Source organism: Hevea brasiliensis, chromosome 1 (assembly GCF_030052815.1).
Source record: "Hevea brasiliensis isolate MT/VB/25A 57/8 chromosome 1, ASM3005281v1, whole genome shotgun sequence".
NCBI lineage: Eukaryota > Viridiplantae > Streptophyta > Magnoliopsida > Malpighiales > Euphorbiaceae > Hevea > Hevea brasiliensis.
In genome coordinates this window covers 1,412,749-1,435,158 of record NC_079493.1, presented here as the reverse complement: position 1 = coordinate 1,435,158, position 22,410 = coordinate 1,412,749, and the positions used below count along the sequence as shown (strand labels likewise).

At 29.2% G+C, this 22,410-nt stretch overlaps 2 protein-coding genes across 2 annotated transcripts; both read left to right on the top strand.

Annotated features, from left to right (window-relative positions):
- Positions 1-798: 798 nt before the first annotated feature.
- On the top strand, positions 799-4,226 carry LOC110645792 (uncharacterized). The gene is made up of 2 exons (XM_021799041.2): positions 799-921; positions 1,975-4,226. Exon 2 carries the CDS (start codon positions 1,992-1,994, stop codon positions 3,894-3,896), a length of 1,905 nt encoding a protein of 634 aa, XP_021654733.2. The 5' UTR covers positions 799-921; positions 1,975-1,991; the 3' UTR covers positions 3,897-4,226.
- Positions 4,227-12,571: 8,345 nt separating this feature from the next.
- On the top strand, positions 12,572-17,885 carry LOC110645791 (glucomannan 4-beta-mannosyltransferase 2). Its single transcript, XM_021799040.2, has 9 exons — positions 12,572-13,366; positions 13,551-13,649; positions 13,804-14,056; positions 15,025-15,135; positions 15,761-15,897; positions 15,991-16,104; positions 16,183-16,382; positions 16,459-16,674; positions 17,210-17,885. Exons 1-9 carry the CDS (start codon positions 13,037-13,039, stop codon positions 17,370-17,372), a joined length of 1,623 nt encoding a protein of 540 aa, XP_021654732.2. The 5' UTR covers positions 12,572-13,036; the 3' UTR covers positions 17,373-17,885.
- Positions 17,886-22,410: the final 4,525 nt, after the last annotated feature.

The window sequence follows — 22,410 nt, the reverse complement described above, 5'->3', positions numbered from 1 at the left end:
TCATTCTGATGCATTATTGAATTTAATTATTCTCTAAAAGCTATCTAAAAGAGAGAAAATTTGTCTAATTCTTGTATTAAGGTCAAATATCTTATTCTAAACCAAAGGACAACACACATATAAAATTTGTAAGCAAATATATCTGTAAGTGGTCTAATATTAAAATGGGATAAACTATAATATTATAAATAGAAAATAGATCAGGTCTAACTTCACCCAAAAGTTAGTTTAAGAGGAGTTTTGCTCAAATATTATATTTAATTAAAATATTACAATTCATGCTAAGATAAGTGAATTTATAAAAAAATAATAATAATAAAATTTAATTTAATAATATTAAATTATCAAAATTAAATTCCAAACTAAAAGAATAAAAAAAAATAAAAATTTAACTAACCCTATTGGAATTTCATCCTTTTGACAAGCACCCAAGGAATTCTATATCAAATTTTTTTTTTTTTCAAAATTAAAATAATGAATCACAAATAATAAATGAATCATAGATAACACATTGATTAAATTGAAAGCATGTTCTCCTTTAATTTAATTTTTGTTCTATTTTTATGTCACCAATTAACCTAATAGAACTAAACATATTCTCATTTAGTTAAAAAAAAAAAGAAAAATATGTAATAATTTCATTTTATTATATCGAATTACATCATATAATTAAATATGCATTGAAAATTAGCTCGCAATAAGCCCACCTTTGGATAACCTTAACTCTATTCTGTATTGCATAAACCCGCAACCAAACATTTGCCAAAGCCAAAAAAAAAAAAACTAAAAATAAATTAAAAAAAAAAAGGGGAAAATGCCTCTTTGCTTCGAAGTTTCAAACATTTCTCAGAAACCTTTTGAAAAAGAAACGCAGGTTTCGATTGCTCAAACAAGAATCGTCTCTGCAAAGTTTACCGCTCGGTAAACATGCGCTCCTCTCCTCTCTGTTTTAATTCCTTATTTTTTTATTTTTAATCTGTGTAATTTCTTAATTTCTGTTTATTGGGTTTTTTTTTTGTTATTTTCTGGATCAATTTCAGTTCTTGCTTTATCTTGTCATCCACTTTGAAACAGAGAATGCTCTGTTCTGATTCTCAAGTATTAACAAGAATTTTTGTAGGGGTTGGGAAAGAAAAGTAGCAAACTTGTTAATCCCAATGTATTGATGGGAAATTTTTTATCCTTGCTTGGTTTGTGCAATTGGGTTTATTTCAGTGGGGGAATGGAATAATGCAGTTATTTGATAAACCAATTTCTTTCATAATTAGGAGATAGTTGGTATTATTTGTTATTTATGCCACCCATAATCAGTATTTGAGGGATAGTTGATAAAACCCTAGTGATGATGGACTTACACTATAATGTTTTGATGATTGACTTTTATTTCGCTTCAATTTCTGATTCTTTTACCCTTTTTCTAGTTTATGGCAGCTGCTTTACTGCTATCAAAATTTGCATATTTTTGTTTGAATATTATGTTCTTATACTACAACTTTTGATAAGCATTAAAAACTGAATGTTCAACCATATGTCTGGATTCTGGAAGCATGGGGCTGGCGCTTTTGAACATTAGTAGGACAGAATTGAATGCCTAATCTGGTGAAATATTAAGTGGCTGGCCCCCAATTTCCATGTAACTCAAAATTTTCAAGCCAATTTGATGCTACCAAACCAAAATCAACCATTGTGATTTAGATGCGTTTCCTGCTTCTAATTTAATGAAATTTATAAACACTGTTTGAAGAGAGAGGCACATGGAAATTTAAGATGCATGCATGGATGGTTAGATTTTATCTTGCAGCAATTTGCAATTAGGCTTTAAATTTGTCACTGGAACTCTGTTTTGCATTACAATAGTTGGAGGACTGGCAATGTTAGCAGAGATTCAGATTTCAAATGTGCTAAGTGCATCACATGTAATGGCTCTTGTACTAACATATTATTGTTCCACTTCTTACATTTTGTACTGTTCAGCTCTTGAGCTTGAAAGTATGCCATCAGAATCGGATAAGTGGGGATGGGAACATGTAAGTGTCTTTGGTGGATTTGACCGGGGAAGTGGTACAAAAAGGTGGAAATGTAATCACTGCAATCTAAGATATAACGGATCTTATTCACGTGTTAGGGCCCATCTTCTTGGGTTCTCAGGTGTTGGGGTAAAAAGCTGCCCAGCAATAGACAGGTCTCTGAGAGAAGCATTTCATATTCTAGAGGAGGAGCGCCTTTCAAGAAAAAAGAAGAAGAATTCTGCAAATGGGAAGCCTGTTAAGCGCATTAGAGCTTTGCAGCCAAGTCTTACCTGGAAGGCCATCACCAAAGAAGATGTAGATGACATAGTCGCTAGATTTTTTTATGCAGATGGATTAAGTATTGATGTTGTTAACTCAACTTACTTCCATGGAATGGTGAAAGCAATTGGTGCTTTTGGGTCTGGATATGAACCACCATCAATAGATAAGCTATCTGATTCCTTAAGTAAAGAGAAAGGAAGGATTGAAAAGTCGATGGCTCTAGTGAGAGAGTCTTGGCCACATACCGGGTGCACAATATTTTGTGTTGGTCGATTAGATGGTGCATTAGGTAGCTTCCACATTAATATATTTGTCTCAAGTCCACGCGGGCTTATATTTTTGAAAGCAGTGGATGTAGATGATAATGGTGAAGGAGATCACGTATTTACTGGTGCCCTAAGTGATTCAATTATGGAAGTTGGTCCATCAAATGTTCTTCAGATTATCTCACATCTTGGTGATGCCTGTAAATCATCTGAATCATATATATTGTCAAAGTTCCCTAGTATATTTTGGTCTCCTTGCACTTCACATTCTATCCACATGTTGATGGAAGAAATAGCTGAATTGGAATGGGTAAAACCTATTGTCTTATGTGCTAAGGCAATTGAACACTGCATGATGACATATCAGCATTCTTCTACATGTCTTTTCATTCAAAATCTGAAGCAAAGCTCTGATCCAATATCTGCCAAGTTTGCACCTTCCTATTGCTTCATCCAGAGGATTTTTGAACTAAGGCAAGCTCTTCAAGAGGTGGTTGTTAGTGAAGAGTGGAAGCAGTGGAAGAACAATGTTGCAGAGGATGTTGAAAGTGTTGAATCTGCCATTTTAGGAGGTGATTTCTGGAGCAAGGCGCATCTGTTGTTGCAGTTATACGAGCCATTTGTAAGATTACTAGCTACACTTGATATTGATAAATCTGTTATTGGTGATGTTTATGATTGGCGGGTTCAGGCACTTGAAACATTGAGGAACATGGCAATTGATGTTGACATATTGAATCAATTGGAAGGAATGATTGAGAACAAATGGGATGTACTATTTTCCCCTCTTCATGCTGCAGGCTATATACTGAATCCGAGATATATTGGAAAATTTCAAACCAAAGAGAAATCTGTAATGCGGGGCTGGAAAGCTACTCTAGAAAGATATGAAGTTGAAAGTGCAGCCAGACGTGTTCTTAGAGAGCAGCTCAGCTCATACTGGCATCTAGAGGGATCCTTAGGAGAAGAAGATGCTGTGGATTGCCGGGATAAAATGGACCCAATTGCATGGTGGGAGAACTTTGGTTTTGAAACGCCCAGCCTACAGACACTAGCCATAAAGGTTCTGAGTCAGGTTTCAAGCGTTGCAATGTGCCAAGAGATATGGCAAACTAATGACGTTTTATGTCAAGAAACAGCAAACAGGTTGGGAGTGCAAAGAGCGGAAGATCTTCTTTTTGTTCGAAACAATCTTAGACTTCATTGTCAAAGAAATGGTAGTTTAAGCTCCTCTCCTGGTCAGAGAAACGCTATGTCAAGTTCTTCTGGAGTTAAGACGTGGGATGGTTCCAATCTTGATCAAACAAAGGCAATTTCAAGTATCCATGACAACTTGTGATATAGCCTCGCTGCTTATTGCTGGATGTTTTCAGGTCAGAAACTTGTTCATCACTTTTGTGTGCAATCAAGCTCAAAAGAATTCCTACTTGAGGCCTGATATCATGCGGTGGGCTCCAAGTGAGCTATTGCATTAGCCTTTGCCATTTGCTAATCAGGACGATTATTTCTGGATGCTTTGACGTTAGTAGCTTACTATGTACATGTGTCATGCAGAAAGCATTCTCCATTTGTAGTTTAAATCATTGGTACTTTGTAAATAAATTTCAGTTTAAATAATATTTGTAAATTGTCATCAATGTCAATGTTAGTGACCTCAACATTACAAATGCTTCCTGCAAGAATTTATGATTGCAATCAATGTACATTCTTTTATTGCTCGAAAACTGACAAGCGTTCACATCCCAAGTTTCTTTTTATCTCTTTGTTTTAACTTTTATTCTGAAACTGAGAAGTTGATGATGTTTCAATCAAACCACATAGAAGGTCACAATCCCAAAGATGAAACTACAAAACAAAGTCTAGATGATTAAGCTGCACTTACGCATCAATTCCATGAGCATGTGTTAATAGGTTGGACTTGAGAAACATGTGGAAAATCTTTGACTGTTGACCCTAATCATGCAATTAAGCATAAATCACGGTACCCATAATATAATTTTAGTTCTTTATTTGAAAGTGGAAAGAAATTATAATACATATTTATTATTTAGAGAAGCACTAGACGACACAAAATCTTAAAGCAGTATCAGTGGCAGACTGTCTATGAAAAGAAACAAAAGTTGGGTAGATTTGGATGCATAAACAACAGGATTTTAAGGAACGCATTTAAATTTAGGAAACCTAAATCCAAAGATTAAGTCGTTGTGTCTCCAGAGAAAAAAAAATGAGGTATGGATAAAGGTTTTCCAAATACCTAACTTTGCATTAACTTAATTGATGCGAGTAAAGTGAAGTGAAAACATTCATGAAGTATACAACTACAAGGCAAGAAATGGGCCGAAAAGCAGGGAAAGAAAATAAATTTTTAATTTTCCAAGAAAAGATCATCAACATAAAGGATTGGAGGACATTTTACTTTGGCATGAAGACTTACATTATCTCTTAAAATCATTGAGTCAATGAATCTATTAATTTTTTCTTTTAATATGGTATTGAAAAAGTGGAAACTTAAACCTGAATATACCGGATGAATGATATACCTTTATCTATTGAATCAAGTCAATTTAGGCAGACCAATCTAATAACTAACTTATAGTATAAAAAAGATTAAAATTTACATTATTGTTTTTATTTCAACAATTTTTAGATATCAAATACATATATATCTTTGATTAGAAAGTATTTTGAGTATCTTATTTTTCATGGGTACTTAGCCTTTATCTTCTTTATTACATTTTCATGTGCCTAGTTGTGGTTGGGAAACTTTGACTTGAACAAAGCTATGCTCCATTTTTTCTTGCTTTGGGAACTTAAAGAGGGGGGAATCTCTAATTCTTTCAATATTCTCCAAATCCATTATTTAAAAAATAAATTAAAGAAATAATTAATTTAATTACCAAATTGCACTTCTTTATTGAATTTAATTACCCTTATACTCTTCTTCTTCTTCCTCTTCTTCATTTATACAATGATAGCTTTTACATCATCAAACTACCTAAAGAATTTTAATTTAATAATATTAAAATCACCTCAAAAATTAAATTCAAACCCAATTAATTAAAAAAAAATTAAGCGTCACTAACAGAAGTTGGTTTTCAGAGCAAGCCATAGACTTTTAACACTGACATGAAATTTATTTGTGAGATCAACTACTTGCAGCTCTAGCCATAAATGGAACATAATGAACATTTGTTTTTTACTTTTTTTTATTAGTCCAGTAGAATTGATTATTAAAAAAAAGTAAGAAGAAGTTCTCCTGTAATTCTCATGGTGGCTGGCATTTTTTTTTTAAATTGTTAATTTATTAACTTTCAAACTGTTTTGGGAATTCGGATTTGGGGAGGATTTTATTTGCTAATTAAATTACAGGAATTGGTGTGAATTTAAGAACTTGGAACTTTATACTTGAAACTATTTGTCATCCATATCAATGCTCAATTAATAACATGAATTTTTGAAGTTGCCACTTTATAACTAGTTGCATGTCTAAGATTTTGTGAAAAATAATTTGTATATTTATAAAAATTATTTTTTAAAAAGATATTTTTTACAAAAATATTTTTTATTGTTTCTTTGTAATATTAAATTAATGATAAGTATTTATATCATACATATATAAATATTTTTATAATTTTAATAAAATTATGAAAGTCTAAAAATGACTTTGTATTTAATTAGGAAAATATTTTTCTTGACTATCTTTTAGTTTCCCAAACACTTAAAATTGAGAAAAATATTTATAAGAAAATATTTTTCACAAAATAAATGAAGCTAAATCATTTGTTTTAAATTTTAAAATTAAAAAAATAGAGTCATTTATAAAAACAATTTTAATATTATTGAATTAAAAATTATTAATAATATGTTTTAATATTTTTATCGATATATTAATTTATTTTAATTACTATAATTTCTATTTATTCATAAATTTTAAATACAAGTATATAATTTATAGAATAATATATAAAATATGTTAATAATTTAACAAGGGCATGCTTATTCTTGTATGGAGAAATCTTAAAAAGTCTCTAATTATTGTCTTTTTTAGAAAATTAAATTAATTAATAGGATTGTTAAATTTGACCAACAAAACTTTTTTTTCCTTTTTATTTTTGTTTTATTCGAACTTCTTTCAAGCACCAAGTTTTATTTTAATTAAAAAATAGATCATAAAAAACAACTATATATAAAGAAAAAAAAATGGAATCCAAAGGGTGAATAATCAACCGACCGACAATATATTTGTAAACCATCAGTTGATGCTAGAGAAGATTTTTTTTCTTTTCTTTAATTGATCATTTTATATATCAATAAATTTTAAATTAAAAAATAATTAAAATTAATTGAATAAAAAAATTATTTATATATTTTCATCATCTAAAAAAAATTTAATATAAATAAATCAGGACTAATTTTATTGGTAATTAAGAATGTAAACTCCCTTCTTTATCAATCAAGGTTCGATTCTACTAAATAGTACTCTTTGATTATTTATCCTGAATGTATTAAGTCGATATGAGAGAATGTGCCCTTGAAATTACCTAAAAAAAAAAAGATTTACAAGGTGTTTGATTTGATTTATAAGTCAGTCAAAATTACTTATAAGTATAAATTTATAAGTAGATTAATATTTAATTTGGTTTGTAAATTAAATAACTACTTAAAATAAGTTAAAAATTATAATTAGTGTACTTCTTACTTACGACTTAGTTATTTATTTTAAAATTATATTTTAAAGTAAATATTTTAATAATTTTTTAAAATATCTATGATATTCTCATTTTAATAATCACAATACTCAATTATATATTATTTTTTATTATTTTAACAAATTAAGTTATTTTTACGTGCCTTATAACTGAACACTTAAATTATTTAAAAGGTAATTTTAAATAGTTTTATTAAATAATTAATTATTTATTTTTAAATTAATTTATAAGTTAAAAATATATATTTTAAGTCAAAAGTTAAAAGTAAGTAGCTAATTTAAACACCCTCTTAATGTTGCTGTGTGAAAGCTGATTTGAGAATATTTATGAGTGAGAGTATAAAAAAAATATTTAATTTAAAAATTTAGATATATAAAATTAAAAAAAAATTAGGTTTAATATTTAACAATCCCTTTCTTTTTCATAAAAAGTATATGATGCACAACAAGAAACTAGAGTATCAAATGGTCAGATAAAGAAGTTGTAAAGATGAAAAAGGAGAGAAAATTATATAAAAATAAAATAATAATAAAAGGAATAGAAAGAAGAGTAAAGACAAAGGTAGGGCATGAGATAAAGGGCAAGAGGCTCCACAAGCCATGCATACTGAATGTGGTAGGTCAGTATTACTACCTTTTTGCACATTATTATTGTGATATTTGTGATTACGGTCTCACCTTTCTAAAGTAAGAGAAGGCAAAATATAAATATAAATCTGTACCAGCTTCCTCAAATATAAGGCTTAGTTGGTTGCCCCTAAACGTATCATTTTGAGTCCAGTAATAATCCAAAACCCCAATACAAAATACCCTTTAATACTACATATATATATATATATATATATATATTGTTATATTTTTCTAAGGTTGATTAAGCAATGATACAATTAATTAAAGTAGTGCAAAATTTTCATAAGAGATTATAAAACAGGGAATGGCAGGGCAAAGGGGGGAGATGATTTGCTTACACATTTTGCTGCATTCACAAAGGTTTTGACTTTGACATCATGATTTTGTGCAAGCATTAAATTCTCAATTTTGTTAATTAATTAAAGCTAAAATCCTGATTAAATTTCATGTCATTAATTAATTATCACAAAATTAATTTGACAGAATGACAGACATGACCCTGAGAGAACTTGGTCCTTGATTAATTAAAGCTAAAGTCCTAATTAAATTTCATGTCATTAATTAATTATCACGAAATTAATTTGAGAAAATGACAGACGTGACCCTCAGAGATGTAGGTCCTTGATTAATTAAAGCTAAAACCCTAATTAAATTTCATGTCATTAATTAATGATCCTCGTGCTTCTGATTACTGCTTTGAATGGGTCATTGGTATTGCTAATTCTATAATTAAAAGCATAGTAGTAATATTTATCTTTTAAATTCCAATTGAAATAGATTTAGCTAAAATATAATTAAGAGATTTATTAAAAAAAATTATTAAATTTTAATTTATTTCATAAAATTTACTAAATTTTAATTTAATTTTATAAAAATTATTTTAATTAAAAATTATAACTTTCAAATTAATTTACCAGCATGTCAATTATTTTATAAATAAAATTAATTTATTTATTAATTTCTTAAAAAAAAAAAGTGTAAAACACATTCATTATCTTTCATCTTCAAACAATTCTCCTTTTTTTTTTATTTTTTTTTTCTTTACTAACAGTCACTAATTATGTAATTTTATTTATAAAATAATTAATAGGTCAAGTTAATAGATTAACCAGAAAATTTTTAATTTTTTTTATTATAATAATTTTTATAAAATTAAATTAAAATTTAATAAATTTTATAAAAAAAATATAAAATTTAACTAATTTTATAAAAAAAATTAAAATTTAATAATTTTAATAAAAATACTCATAATTATGTGCGATAATTACTTGAAAAAAATTTGTAAGTAAAAGGACTTTTTTATTAACTCATTAAAATTAAATATATACTTTTTGCAGGGCTAAAAAATCTCTGCAATAACATGCTCCATAGTCCATTGTCTTTGCAAAGTCCTCAACTTTGAACCCTTTTTTCTTTTTTTCTCTAAATATATTTTTATTTTTAAGAAGATAGAGAAATTAAAATAGAAAATAACGGAAATTCTGAGAAAGAAATATAGGATCTTTTTATCATTATTATTAAATTTATTATTGAGAAAAATAAAATTTTAAATATATTAATTATTAGAATATATTTAAAATAATATCTTTAGAACCTTTGGTCAAAGGTTGCTAATAAATGAAAAGAGACACACGGCTCAAGGCTTGCAACACTGCCCCATGATCCTTAATTATTCCTTAATTACAAATTTTTAAATAATTTTTTAATTTTCATATAAAATAATATCATATATATATTTAAATTAAAAAATATATACATTTTTTCTCTATAATTTAATTTAAGATGAGGACATGACCAAAATGTTTAATTACTCATTATAATAAATACAATATCTAATTATATTGTAATAAAATAAGAAATATTTAAATACACATATTATAAATTTTTTAAATATAAATAAAAATGCACAATTAGCATTTCTCATAAAGTTAATTACAAGCAAAGAATATAATCTTGATATTACTTTTGTGAACACTTTTTGACAATTTTAAAAAAGAAATAGAGAATAAAGCCCCCTAACCCCACAGCCATTAGTTGACTTCACAACTTTGCAATAGCATGCTGACTCTCAAAATGTTATATTATATATTTTTTTAAAGGAAATATTATAATTAAATTAATTAAAATTTTAAAAAATATATAAATTTAGATATTATTTGATGAGATTTGTAAAAGATGATGAAATCGAAGACCCGAGCTCGTAACTTGTATATTGATCAATTTACATATTTTATTTATAGTATTAAATTTTTTATATTATCTTTTATATAAGTTATTATTTTTATTTATATAAAAATATTATATATTAATTTATATTTAAATACGACTATAGAAAACTCGAGCTCATATGAAAATAAGTTTAATAATCGTTATATTAAATATTTATATTTAAATTTGTGTGCTGATTATACACACTTTAATTAATTATATTTAAATCTTAATATAAATATTTAATTTAATGCCTATAAAATTTATTTTTATATTAAATAATAATAAAATATTTTTTATTTTTATAAAAAATATAAATTAAAACATTTTTATAATATGAAGTAAATATAAATAATTAAAAAAATATAAATGAGAATTAAATCCAAAATCTCTTAATTTTAAAGTTTGAATTTTAATTAAATTTATCATTAAATTAATATCTCCTTGGCCCTAAATATTAAAATAGATTGATTCTAATATTAATCCTCTTCCTTCTTCAATCCCAAAAAATACCGTTAATAAGTAAAACTATTTCAATTGAAGATAAATTAAATAAGTTTAATAATCATTAAATTAAATATTTATATTTAAATTTATATATTTTTTAATTAATTTTAATTTCTCCTCTTAAATTATATGATTATCAATTTTACTATTTTTTTTTATATGTATTCACAGAGAGTTTTAACTTATATAATGTGTTTATTTATTATTAGAATAAATTTTTATATATAAATATGTACACTCTATATATATTTTTTAATTAATTTTATATATATCTCGAGTAATTAATTATATAAACTTAAACTTATATTAAATATATTTATTTTTTAAAATAATTATTAAATTAAATCAACTCAAATCAAACCAAATCGTTATTGAACCGAAATTAAAATCAACACTGGCAGTCTAGTTCAATACTCTCCCTTTCACACTGAGCTCTCTACAGTCAAAGTGCAGAAGTCTGGAAGAGCAGGAGGAGTGGCATCATGTGCGGAGTGATTAATGTAAACAAAACACTAAATACCAACAAAAATTTTAATATTTCCTTTTAATGCTCCGTTGATTCTCAGATAAAGTTAGGCTAACAATATCCACACCATACTTATTTTCTCGCATTTTAAAAAAATAAATAAAAAGTTTTCACCAGAATTATAAAAAAAAATATATATATTATTATTGAATTATTTATTAATATTTATATATCTAATTATGAATATAAAACTTAAGTAAACTTTCTCATTTAAGTTAATTTTTAAAATAAAATTAGACCTAATTTATTTTTTTTACAAATATACAATCAAGAAAATATTTAAATTATAACAATAGTACCATATATGAATATGTGGATTTTTTTTTTACTTTTATTTATAGTGTTAGTCATTCTAATTCTAATTTAATTAATAATCTCATTTAATTTAATAATAATACTAAAATAAAAATTTTACTTTATATAACAAATATATTTCTTCAAAATTAATTAAAATTTTAAATCATAAATCTAATATTTTTATATTAATACAATTATTTTATTTTTTATATTTAATATAATTTAGTCAAACTAAACTATGAAAATATCACTGGACAGCACAATTTTCTATCAAATAAGGGAGCAACTTATTTACAAACGATAACAACAAATCATTTCTTTAATTTTTTTAATGTAAAAAGGTGAACCTATCATTTTGCTAAATTAGGGTTTTAATCCCAAAACAAGTTACAAACTAAAGCAATTATTTTTTTTTTATATAAATTTTATTCTGAAGTGAAAATATGCATTTCACTGATGAAACAAATATATTAAAATTATTAAATTGCCTAAACTAAAACCCATCTCACTTTCAACTAAATAAAAATTTTATTTTCATTAAGGTTATGTTTAGCATTGAGCTTTTGAACCAAATAAATATTTTTTTTTAATTAAAATATCATTTTAAATATTTTTTTTTAAAATAATTATAACATATCAAATTTAATTTTAAAATTTTTTAATAACTTTAATTAAAAAAGTAAGATTTTTTTTTTCTTTCACAAAAACTATATACTATTTATGTTTATTCCTTTTCTTTTTATTTATTTATATTTTTAACAAATCTATATATATCACTAAAAAATAAAAATCGTTTATAGGAAAACACTAAAAGCATAAACAAAAAATAGATTTGAAAACAGAACACATAAAATCTACGATTAAAACAAACACACCTTAAAATTATCGATCTCCCATTATCATTCCTAATTTAGTAATTTTATATCAAATGACAATTTTACCCTTACAAACTGGCATATGATGTGTAGCCATCAAGAATCCACAAACATGCACTTGTAATTGGAACAGTAAAGCTTTTAAATTCGTTCTTTTTTATTTTGGCAATGGCAAAAAAAGGCCAAAATAAATTACTGCTAAATAGAGAGTAATTAAATTCTAAATAGCATCAAAATTGGCTATAAAACACCATAATTCTCTATCTTTCTATTGCCCTTCTCTTTCACATTCACATTACGTTATACCCATTTCTCCCTCTCTCTCTGTCTCTCTCATCTGCCTCTCCCTCTCCCTCTCCATCTGCCTCAATACTGTTCTGTCTCTGCATTCTTTTTGCTACAAAGAAACGGAACAGATTGTGGGAGAGGAGGCTCTGAAAGAGTTGGAAAGTAGATTTCTTTTTCTGGTCTTTCCTTTTTCTGGGTAAAACAGAGAAAAAAGAGAAGAAATGAAGAGACCTGAATTGGGCTTTACTATTCTTGTCTAGGATTTGTACCTCAATTTCATCCACATTGTTAGCAATTCAATACCCATATCAGAAACAGATCGGCTGCTGTAGTTTTTGTACTCACCTGGTTGTTTGATAGTGAATTTAGGTCACCTATCATCACCTTATCTCCTATTTCCTCTGTTTTCTTCTGCTCTGTTGAGATAGAGAAACACAGAGATGGCTGAAGATTCACCAAAATTCATAATACCAGAATCATTCCAGGTGTCTAGCGATGACATTGGAGCCCAAATTGGACTCATTTGGGAGCTAATCAAAGCTCCATTGATAGTTCCTCTGTTGAAGCTCGGGGTTTATATTTGCTTAACCATGTCTCTCATGCTCTTCATGGAGAGGCTTTACATGGGTATTGTTATAATCCTTGTTAAGCTTTTCTGGAAGAAACCAGAAAAACGTTACAAGTGGGAACCCTTGCAAGATGATTTGGAATCAGGCAATTCGAACTTCCCTGTTGTTCTTGTTCAAATCCCAATGTTCAATGAAAGAGAGGTCTCTTCCTCTCTCTCTCTCTCTCTCTCTCTCTCTTTCTGTCTGTGTTTCTTGTTCTGTTTTTAGCCAGTTTGTTCTTTTCTGGGGATTTTACCTCTAGATAGATTTTAGATGAAAGTCTTAAAAAGTTTGATGCTTTTTGTTTCTTCTTGTATTTATTACAGATTTGTGGGTTTTGTGACAGGTTTACAAGCTCTCAATTGGGGCAGCATCTAATCTTTCTTGGCCAGCGGATCGTCTGGTGATCCAAGTCCTCGATGATTCAACTGACCCAGAAATCAAGGTGCTCAATAATTAACAAAAAAAACAATCACTTTAACCGCTTGTTTGCTTCTTTAAGCACGCTCAGCAATGAGCTAATTATGTACCAACTTTTCTTTTTGCCATTTCTGATCTGGTTTTTCCCTGAGAAGTATGAAACCCTTTTGGTTTTGCAGCAAATGGTGGAGCTAGAGTGCCAGAGATGGGCAAGCAAAGGAGTAGACATAACGTACCAAATCAGAGAAAACAGAGGAGGTTATAAAGCTGGAGCTTTAAAAGAAGGGCTTAAGAGAAGCTATGTTAAACATTGCGAGTACGTAGCTATCTTTGATGCTGATTTCCAGCCTGAGCCTGATTATCTCAGACGTGCCATTCCTTTCTTGGTACACAATTCTGACATTGCCCTTGTTCAAGCTCGCTGGAGGTTTGGTAAAGCTCACATTCCAACTTATATAATTAATAAATCTTTAAAATTATTTTAAAAACACTTAATTTTAATGCGGGAAAATTAATATCTGATTAGCATGTGTCGGTGGTGTGTGCATTCTGCATACTTGGTCTTTGTTTAGATTTTTTTGGTTTTCTTGATGACAGCAGAATAGTTCTTCTGCTACTTGGCACTTGCATGGGGAGGGTTTACGTGGGGTCCATTAGAAACCCACCAATCACGGGATGGTGGTCACTTTTGCCTCTACTCTTTGGCCATCTTGATCGTGCCATTTGGTGATCTACTGACCGTTCATCATGAGGTCGTGGGAACCTCTCTCCCATGGCAATATAGTAAATGTATATAAATTATACCACCAACTATAGCAACTTCCATGAACGGGAATTAGTTGGGAAGAATTATGGTTTAAATTTTAATTATTTTCATTATTTGCTATTCATTAGCATTGGAGGGTATTTTTGTCATTTGGGTGAAAGGAGACAAGCCTTTCTCTCAGGATTAACTGGGGAAAAAAAAGTATCAAGGGGTAAATTTGTCATTCGGAGTTGCTACTAGCATCAGCAGCAGCAGCACCGCCACTTCTCAGGCACGTGCTGCTTTTGTAGTTAAGCCCATAGGTGGGACCGCCTACCCTAATTGCCGACACTTCAAAATTGTACTTTTTATAGTACATTAAAAAAATTAAATTAAATTAAATTAAATTAAATTCCGTTACATTGTATAACGGATAACGGGACTCCCGCATGCTCTCTCTTTGACGTGGCAAAATCTGATGCCAGTCACGTGAGGACAAAAAGTATAGTAATTAGTAATTAATTACCATCATTAATTTTGATAATATTTAATTATTGAAAAAAGTTTTTTTTTTAATTTTATTATTAAAAAAATATAAAATATATAGTAAAATTCGTCAATTATTTATATCTTGAATTTCGGTGAATTTGTGCAGTGAATGCAGATGAGTGCTTATTGACAAGAATGCAAGAGATGTCATTGGATTACCATTTCACTGTGGAGCAAGAAGTTGGGTCATCAACTCATGCATTCTTTGGCTTCAATGGTAAAATTATTTAAAAAAAAACCATTTTCTTGTTTTTAATTTTCTTTTAATTATCAAGTGAGTCTCGTGTGTAATGTGCATTGCTTAACTAAAGTGTTCATGCTTATTTTAATGGCTACCCATAACCCCTATTAGCTTAGGATGACATGTGCTAGAACCGGTTCAAATTCTGCCTCTCCCAAGTGAGACTACCCTATCTAGATCCGGCCAAGGTCTGATTTGAGTTTGAAATCGGATCAGAACCAGTTCGGTCAAATTGAAGACCAGAACGGACAATGATTCATAAGTTTGAACCAGACCGAAATCTCTCTTCCTCTGTTTAAACCAACTCTTTTCTTCTATAAAACTTTAATAAAAAGTTTTAACCCTAGCAACCCATTTATTGCTGTGAAAGTGATCACTTGCTTATTTTGGTTTTTGGTAAATTTAGCATGATTGAGACTTGAATTTGAAATTTCACGGTTTTGGATTGACATGTGATGTTTCTTGCATTGAATGAGAAATAATTAAGTTTGAATTGGGATTTCCATTATGTGCCTTAGCAACCAACATGTTGCATGAGTTGTCTTTGTACTGGTATGTAGTAATAAAAAGACTTAAATTATGAAAATGAAATGCTGTACAGGGACTGCTGGGGTATGGAGAATTGCTGCAATTAATGGGGCTGGTGGGTGGAAGGACCGAACCACTGTGGAAGATATGGATCTTGCCGTCCGATGTAGTCTCAAGGGATGGAAATTTCTTTACCTTGGTGACCTGCAGGTGCATAATTATTGATTAATTAATATGGCTAATTGCAATGATTATGGAGTTTCTTAATTTATCACTATTTTTTTTTTTCCTTTCTTTTGGTAGGTGAAAAGTGAACTTCCTAGCACTTTCAAAGCCTTCAGGTTCCAGCAGCACAGGTGGTCCTGTGGTCCTGCTAATCTGTTCAGGAAAATGTTGATGGAAATAGTTAAAAATAAGGTTAGTTCATAAGAGGATTATTTTATAGTAAATTTGCAGTTACCATTTTTCTAATTTAAGCTCACTTTAACATCTCAGAAAGTGAAATTCTGGAAGAAGGTTTATGTGATCTACAGCTTCTTCTTCGTTCGTAAGATCATTGCTCATATGGTCACCTTCTGGTTCTACTGTGTTGTTCTTCCATTAACTATTTTGGTTCCTGAGGTTGAAGTTCCAATCTGGGGAGCTGTTTATATCCCTTCCATTATCACTATTCTAAATTCAGTAGGAACTCCAAGGTATGGTCATTTTTATTTATTTACTTACTGTGTTTTAGAAAAAACCTCCACTGTTAACATGTTCTTCAACTTGCAGGTCAATTCACTTACTGTTCTATTGGATTCTGTTTGAAAATGTGATGTCCTTGCACCGAACAAAGGCGACATTTATCGGTCTGCTAGAAGCAGGAAGAGCTAATGAATGGGTTGTCACTGAAAAACTGGGAAATAAACTTCAGAAAAATGCAGATGCTTCCAAGAACAAAACCAATGTCAAAATGTTTAAAAGACCTCGGTTGAAATTCATTGACAGGTAAAACATTCTTGAACTCTTCTGATCCTGTCACACATTTTATGATTATGATATTTAATTATATAAGTTTTTTTCCAAATCATGTTAGGTGATTGTCTCATTTGTTGACATTCAGTTTCTGAATGGTGGAGCAAATGACCAAAACTACCAAATCCACATATCATATAGAAATAATATTTGTCAAATATAACCAAATCCCACTATCCTATTAGGTTTTGTGTTCTTTATATTAGTAGTCGAGAATCTTTTTTTTTCATATATAAAAGAGATAAAAGATAAGTCTTTTATAGTTTCAGTTGCAAGCAGACAATGGTCCTGCTCTATCTAATCTCTCAGACTATTTAATAATTCATATATAAGACAATAGATATGTTGAAGATTCTATTCATGTAGAGATATTGTACCAGCATCTCTATTTGAATAATGAATGCTAAATTATTTGGATAAATTAAGATGCTTCTTCCAGCTATCTTAGATTAATTATATGGTTAGATTCCTCAAACATGCATTTTGTTTTTCTTGCTGTTTTCAACAGGCTCAACACATTGGAGCTGGGATTTGCAGCATTCCTATTCTTGTGTGGATGTTATGATTTTGTTCATGGCAAGAACAACTACTTTGTATACCTTTTCCTCCAAACTATTACCTTCTTTATCACCGGAATCGGCTACGTCGGCACCATTATCCCCAGCTCTTAGCTGCAACAGCAGAAGCTACTAGTGACAAGGAAAAATTGGCGCAGCCCTTTTCGTGTTTTTCATGTTGTGTTTATGTTTGTTTCTGCTCTGCAACACAATATATAAGTGGGGATATATCTGCAAATATAGATTGCAATTCCTACTATTTAAGATCATTTAAGAAAAATAGGTCATTCAATATGCTTGGCAACAGATGCCATTCTCAAAAGAATTAATTCTGAATCACTCAAGTGCAAGTAGAGGGAAAAAGAAAATAGTAGAAGAGAAAATGCTGTTATTTTGCAAACACATCATACAGAATCAAAGACAAAAGATGCCAGCAGAAACAGCATATTCTTTAGGCAAAAAATAATGAAATTTCATTTGGATAGATTGCTTGTAATTGTGAGATTCTGTTCCCCTTTTCCCTGTTTTCCAATTGTTAGTTTCTCCTTAGTTTCAGCAGAACAATCTGATGAAATGAAAGGGTGTTTTTGTAATCAAAGTTCATTTAATTATTGTTTTTACTTTTCATATGTGTGCTTCTTTTTCTTTTGGATTGTATTACAAAGGGATTTCTTAAGTACTAGAGTCGTCTTCAGTGCAATAAGATCTCAAGTTCTCACTAAATCCAAGATTAGTTTGCCATTGCAAGACTGCAACGGAGAAATAAATTTAATATAAGAAAATTTAAAATAACAAAATAATTTTTTTTAAAATTACTTTTTTTCAGTGGTGTCTAAGATAGTTATGTAAATGCTTGCCAAGAATCTACTAGGAATGCCACTTCCAATCCCATGTTGTAACTAAACATACCATTAAATGCTCAAGTATCCTTGCATTACGTTTTATTCTTGCAATAAGTGGATCAGGTACATAAGCTTTCATTGGCAGGTTTATATCAAGAGAATTAAAGCTAACAAGCCTTGGAAGCCAAGTGTCTGGAAAATGGATATAAATACCCTTAATCATTTCTACTCTTGATTTTGTTTTTACAAATGCTTTACAAGTTAAGACATTGGAAAACATCCTTATGGTCACTTTCCATGCCTTGTTCCCAATCATTTGCAGCCTGTGACATGAATTATAACCAATCTAGACTTGTATATAATTCAGTGCTTTTTATTTTATGGGATTTGTGTTACCCTTTTGGCTGCACAAGGGTAATCTTTTATTTTGAGGAATCAACTTTTAAAATTAGACTTAAAAGATGCTCAATCAATGTTGGTTTCTTCAAGAAGAAGGGTTAATTATCTATTCTAACCCTTTTTACACTTTAATCAAAGAGAAAGAAAGGAAGGCACAGTCATAATTATCTACAATCATAATATGTAACTGCAGTCAATGTATGCAAATAAACTAAGGTTTGCTTGAGAGCTTTGGGAAGGCAAAAAAAAAAGAAAAAAAAAAAGGAAGAATCTTTCTTTCTTTGTTTCTTTTTTTTTTTATTAATTTTCTGGGGACTCAAAACAATAATTAATCTATTTTAAAAAATATATAGTTATTGATTTCAAGTCATAGATGATGGAAACTTCTAAAGCAACTTGCTCTGATAGGTTTAGAATAAGAAAATATGAGTAGAAACAATGGGCTACTTGCTCATTCATCATCTCAACCTTTCTGTGCCTGCTGAATCTGAAATGAAATCCCTTTAAGGCATATGTCTTCCACAGCAGAAATGTTATTTTATGTGGCTTAAATTTTGGAAATGTTTTCATAAACTCAATTTTTGACTCGACTTAAAAAGTTTCACATTGTGATCTGAATAAAATATTATGTGAGATCAGAGGTAAGTTCCAGGCCTTAATTGCCTTAATTGACTATTGAACAGTATTGTGAAAAATTTAGAAAATACAATGAGTTAGGCTGCATGCTCATTCATCATCTCAACATTTCTGTGGCTGTTGGATCTGAAATGAAATCCCTTTAAGGCATATATTTTCCACAGCAGAAACTTGAAAAAATAAAGAAGAATTAGAACATATAAGATGATTTTTTTTTTTTTTAAAGAATTACTGATATATACATGCTTGAGAATACTTATAATATGAAGGGCTTCTGTGGCTTGAAATGGATACAAATTCCTTGTTTGTCCAGCATTAATTAGAACTTAGAAGTACTCTCCATGCATCACCAACATGTTATCTTCTAACTCATCCATTCTCCGGCTGGCTATGTAATATCACATTCTCAAAATCTTGTGCCTTTAAGATCTTGATATGAATAAGACATGTATATATTTCCAACCATTTTCTTTTATTTTTACAAATTTACAACTTTGCAAAAGATTTTATCTACCAAAATAAATTGGAAAAAAAAAAGTGAGGAAGAGGAGGGTACAATATAAATGTGGCAACCAACTTCTTCTTCTTTTTGCCTATGTTGTCATAAATAGTAACCCAACTTTATTGGGTTGCACTAGTATAACTTTCAATTATTGTGGGTAAAGATTTTTTTTTTTTTTGTAACAGAGAGATTGGAGAGCGAAGACTCAAATCTAACACCTGTTAAGTGAGTAATATAACTTCAGCCGTTGTATTAAGTTAGACTATACATGTGAGGAAAGAGAGTTTATTTGACATTATTATCGAAGGTACTGTAAAAAAAATATTTAATTAAAGACTTTAAAAATAATTAAATTATTTTTTTTAATAACATTTAAAATAATTAAAAAAAAAAGATTTGAAATACAACTCCAAACAAACACCTAATTGATTGAGACAAACAGAGACTGCACTTCTGTTGGCACTCTTCAAACAAAAAAACAGCCTTTGTAAGGACCCCAATTGCCAATGAAATGCCATTTTCAATTTGTATGGTTAGAAAGAAAAGGTCTAAGAGACAATTGCTTAAATCTTTGAATGGCATATACCCACTTAGAGAAAAGAAAGCCTTAAAGTAACTACTGATTGCTCAATGACTTTAATAAAAGGCAAAGATAGAACCCATCTTCAGCCAATAGAGGTGAAGTTATATGCATGACGAGAATTTTTCATTGACAATTGAACTGAGTCTTTTGGCAGTGTCATTTGGGATTTGATTTTCCGTATGGGCTTGAAAAGCATACCCACAAAGAGGTACATACAGCTTGTGATTTTTTTTTTATTACAATTAGTTCTAATTAGAACTTAAATACGAGATTTCACAATTCCGAAAACAACTCCAATACATCTGCCTATGATATCCTCCTCCAATAAATTTTACCTTGCCAATGTTGCTCATTAATGCTTAAGTTCTATGTATGGACCAAGATCATGAGAAAGAAGGAGAACAATCAAATCTAAATTTTAATTTTTCACAATAAAATTATAAATATGTGATTTTTTTTTATAAAGAATTAAAAGTGTAGAAACTCAAACTTAACATTAACAAAGTGAGTGATACGCCTTTAATCATTAAACCAGGTCAGGTTAAGCAAATATTCAACTATTAAACTATGGATTTAGTGAAAAATTTTTGCATTATAGTCTCCATCAAAGAAAAAAATAAAGTATGGAAGGCACCGGCAATGCTCAGTATCCTCATGTGATGTGGGGTTTCTTGGAATTGCAAGAACACATGGTAAAAAAAATAATAAATTGAAATTGGATTTTTCCATGGCTTGGTCCACCAATATCATAGCCGACAGCGAAAATTCTGCCAATGCACATGCAATAAGCATTTTCATATGGATCTTTCCCCAGTGTAACAAGTACAACTATTCATGTAAAGAAAAATCTTGATTGTTTTGCAAGAAAATTACAACAGGGTTTTGACTTAATTCCATCAATTAATGTTCAAGTGTATGATATTTTATCAAATTCTCTATATATATGTCTAATAATAATAATCTATTTGATTTAATAGCTGTAGTAAAATAGAAAAATTATTAAATACACTGAGATTACTAATTAATTAAACAATTCTCATTAAGTTGTCTATTTTGAGGGATTATGTGTGTGTTAGTTGAGGTGTCTTTCTCTTCTTGATATCTCTATGTTTTTTGAGGTTTTGGCCCTTGGCATTGTCTTCTTCCAACCCATTACTTCAATAATAACAATAATGTGACTTGTTGATTCATTGGGTTCTCTTTCTCAATGTTGCCCTCAGTTTGGGAAGGCTTAGGCCCCATTTCTGTCACATGGGGTCACCTCTTGCTTACCTCCCAACTTACTTTTTTGGATCCATGTGATTGGTTAGTTTTTTTGTACTCTACTAAATCAATCTTTTGATATGGTAAAAAATTATATAAATAAAACAAAATAAATTACCTCTTTTAATTTGATATCAGAATGAAACCCTAACCATTAAGATGCAAGAAAAATTCTCTTTTTATTGAGAAAATGTCACACCTATTCCAATTTTAAAGCTGGTTTTTTTTTCATTTTATTTATTTAGCGCAATAAATTATATGATAATTAATGAATTATATAATAAAAAATAATAATATTAAAATAAATAAATGAAAAGACTAAAATTGGAGACCTCTCACATTTTTTACTTTAAAAATAAAAGTTGGACCAATTGTGCTATATATGATTGACCCATTTTTTCATTGATCTTATTGATTGAAGCTCAACTGGAGGAGGGCTCAAACCTTCGTTGTTGGTAGTGTGTTGTGTGTACGCCAATTGCCGCGAGGCTACAGGCCCAAAGACTAGCCCTTTAAGGCCCTTCCATGTTTGAACAAAGCTTTGGACTTTGGGCTCTACCTTTCATGATTTAAATAATATTAATAGCCCAATAACTTCTCTTCTTTCGTCATAAATTTTTAAATGAAATAGTTCTTTATATAATTTTTTTTTTTGCCTAGATTTTATCCACGGTAAATTCAAGAGTAAAACTCATTTATGAGTATCATATATTTGTGTATAAATCTAATCCATTATAGATTCAGGAGTGAAACTCACCTATTAAATGTATGAAATCTCATATATTTATACCATGAATTTATGGTAAATAGAATTTAAAAAAAAAATTTTCATTTATATATGCTTTATGGGTTTTCACATACAACATTAAAAACGTATAAAATATATCAAAACTGAAAATTGAATATTACTTTTATTTGAAAATATTT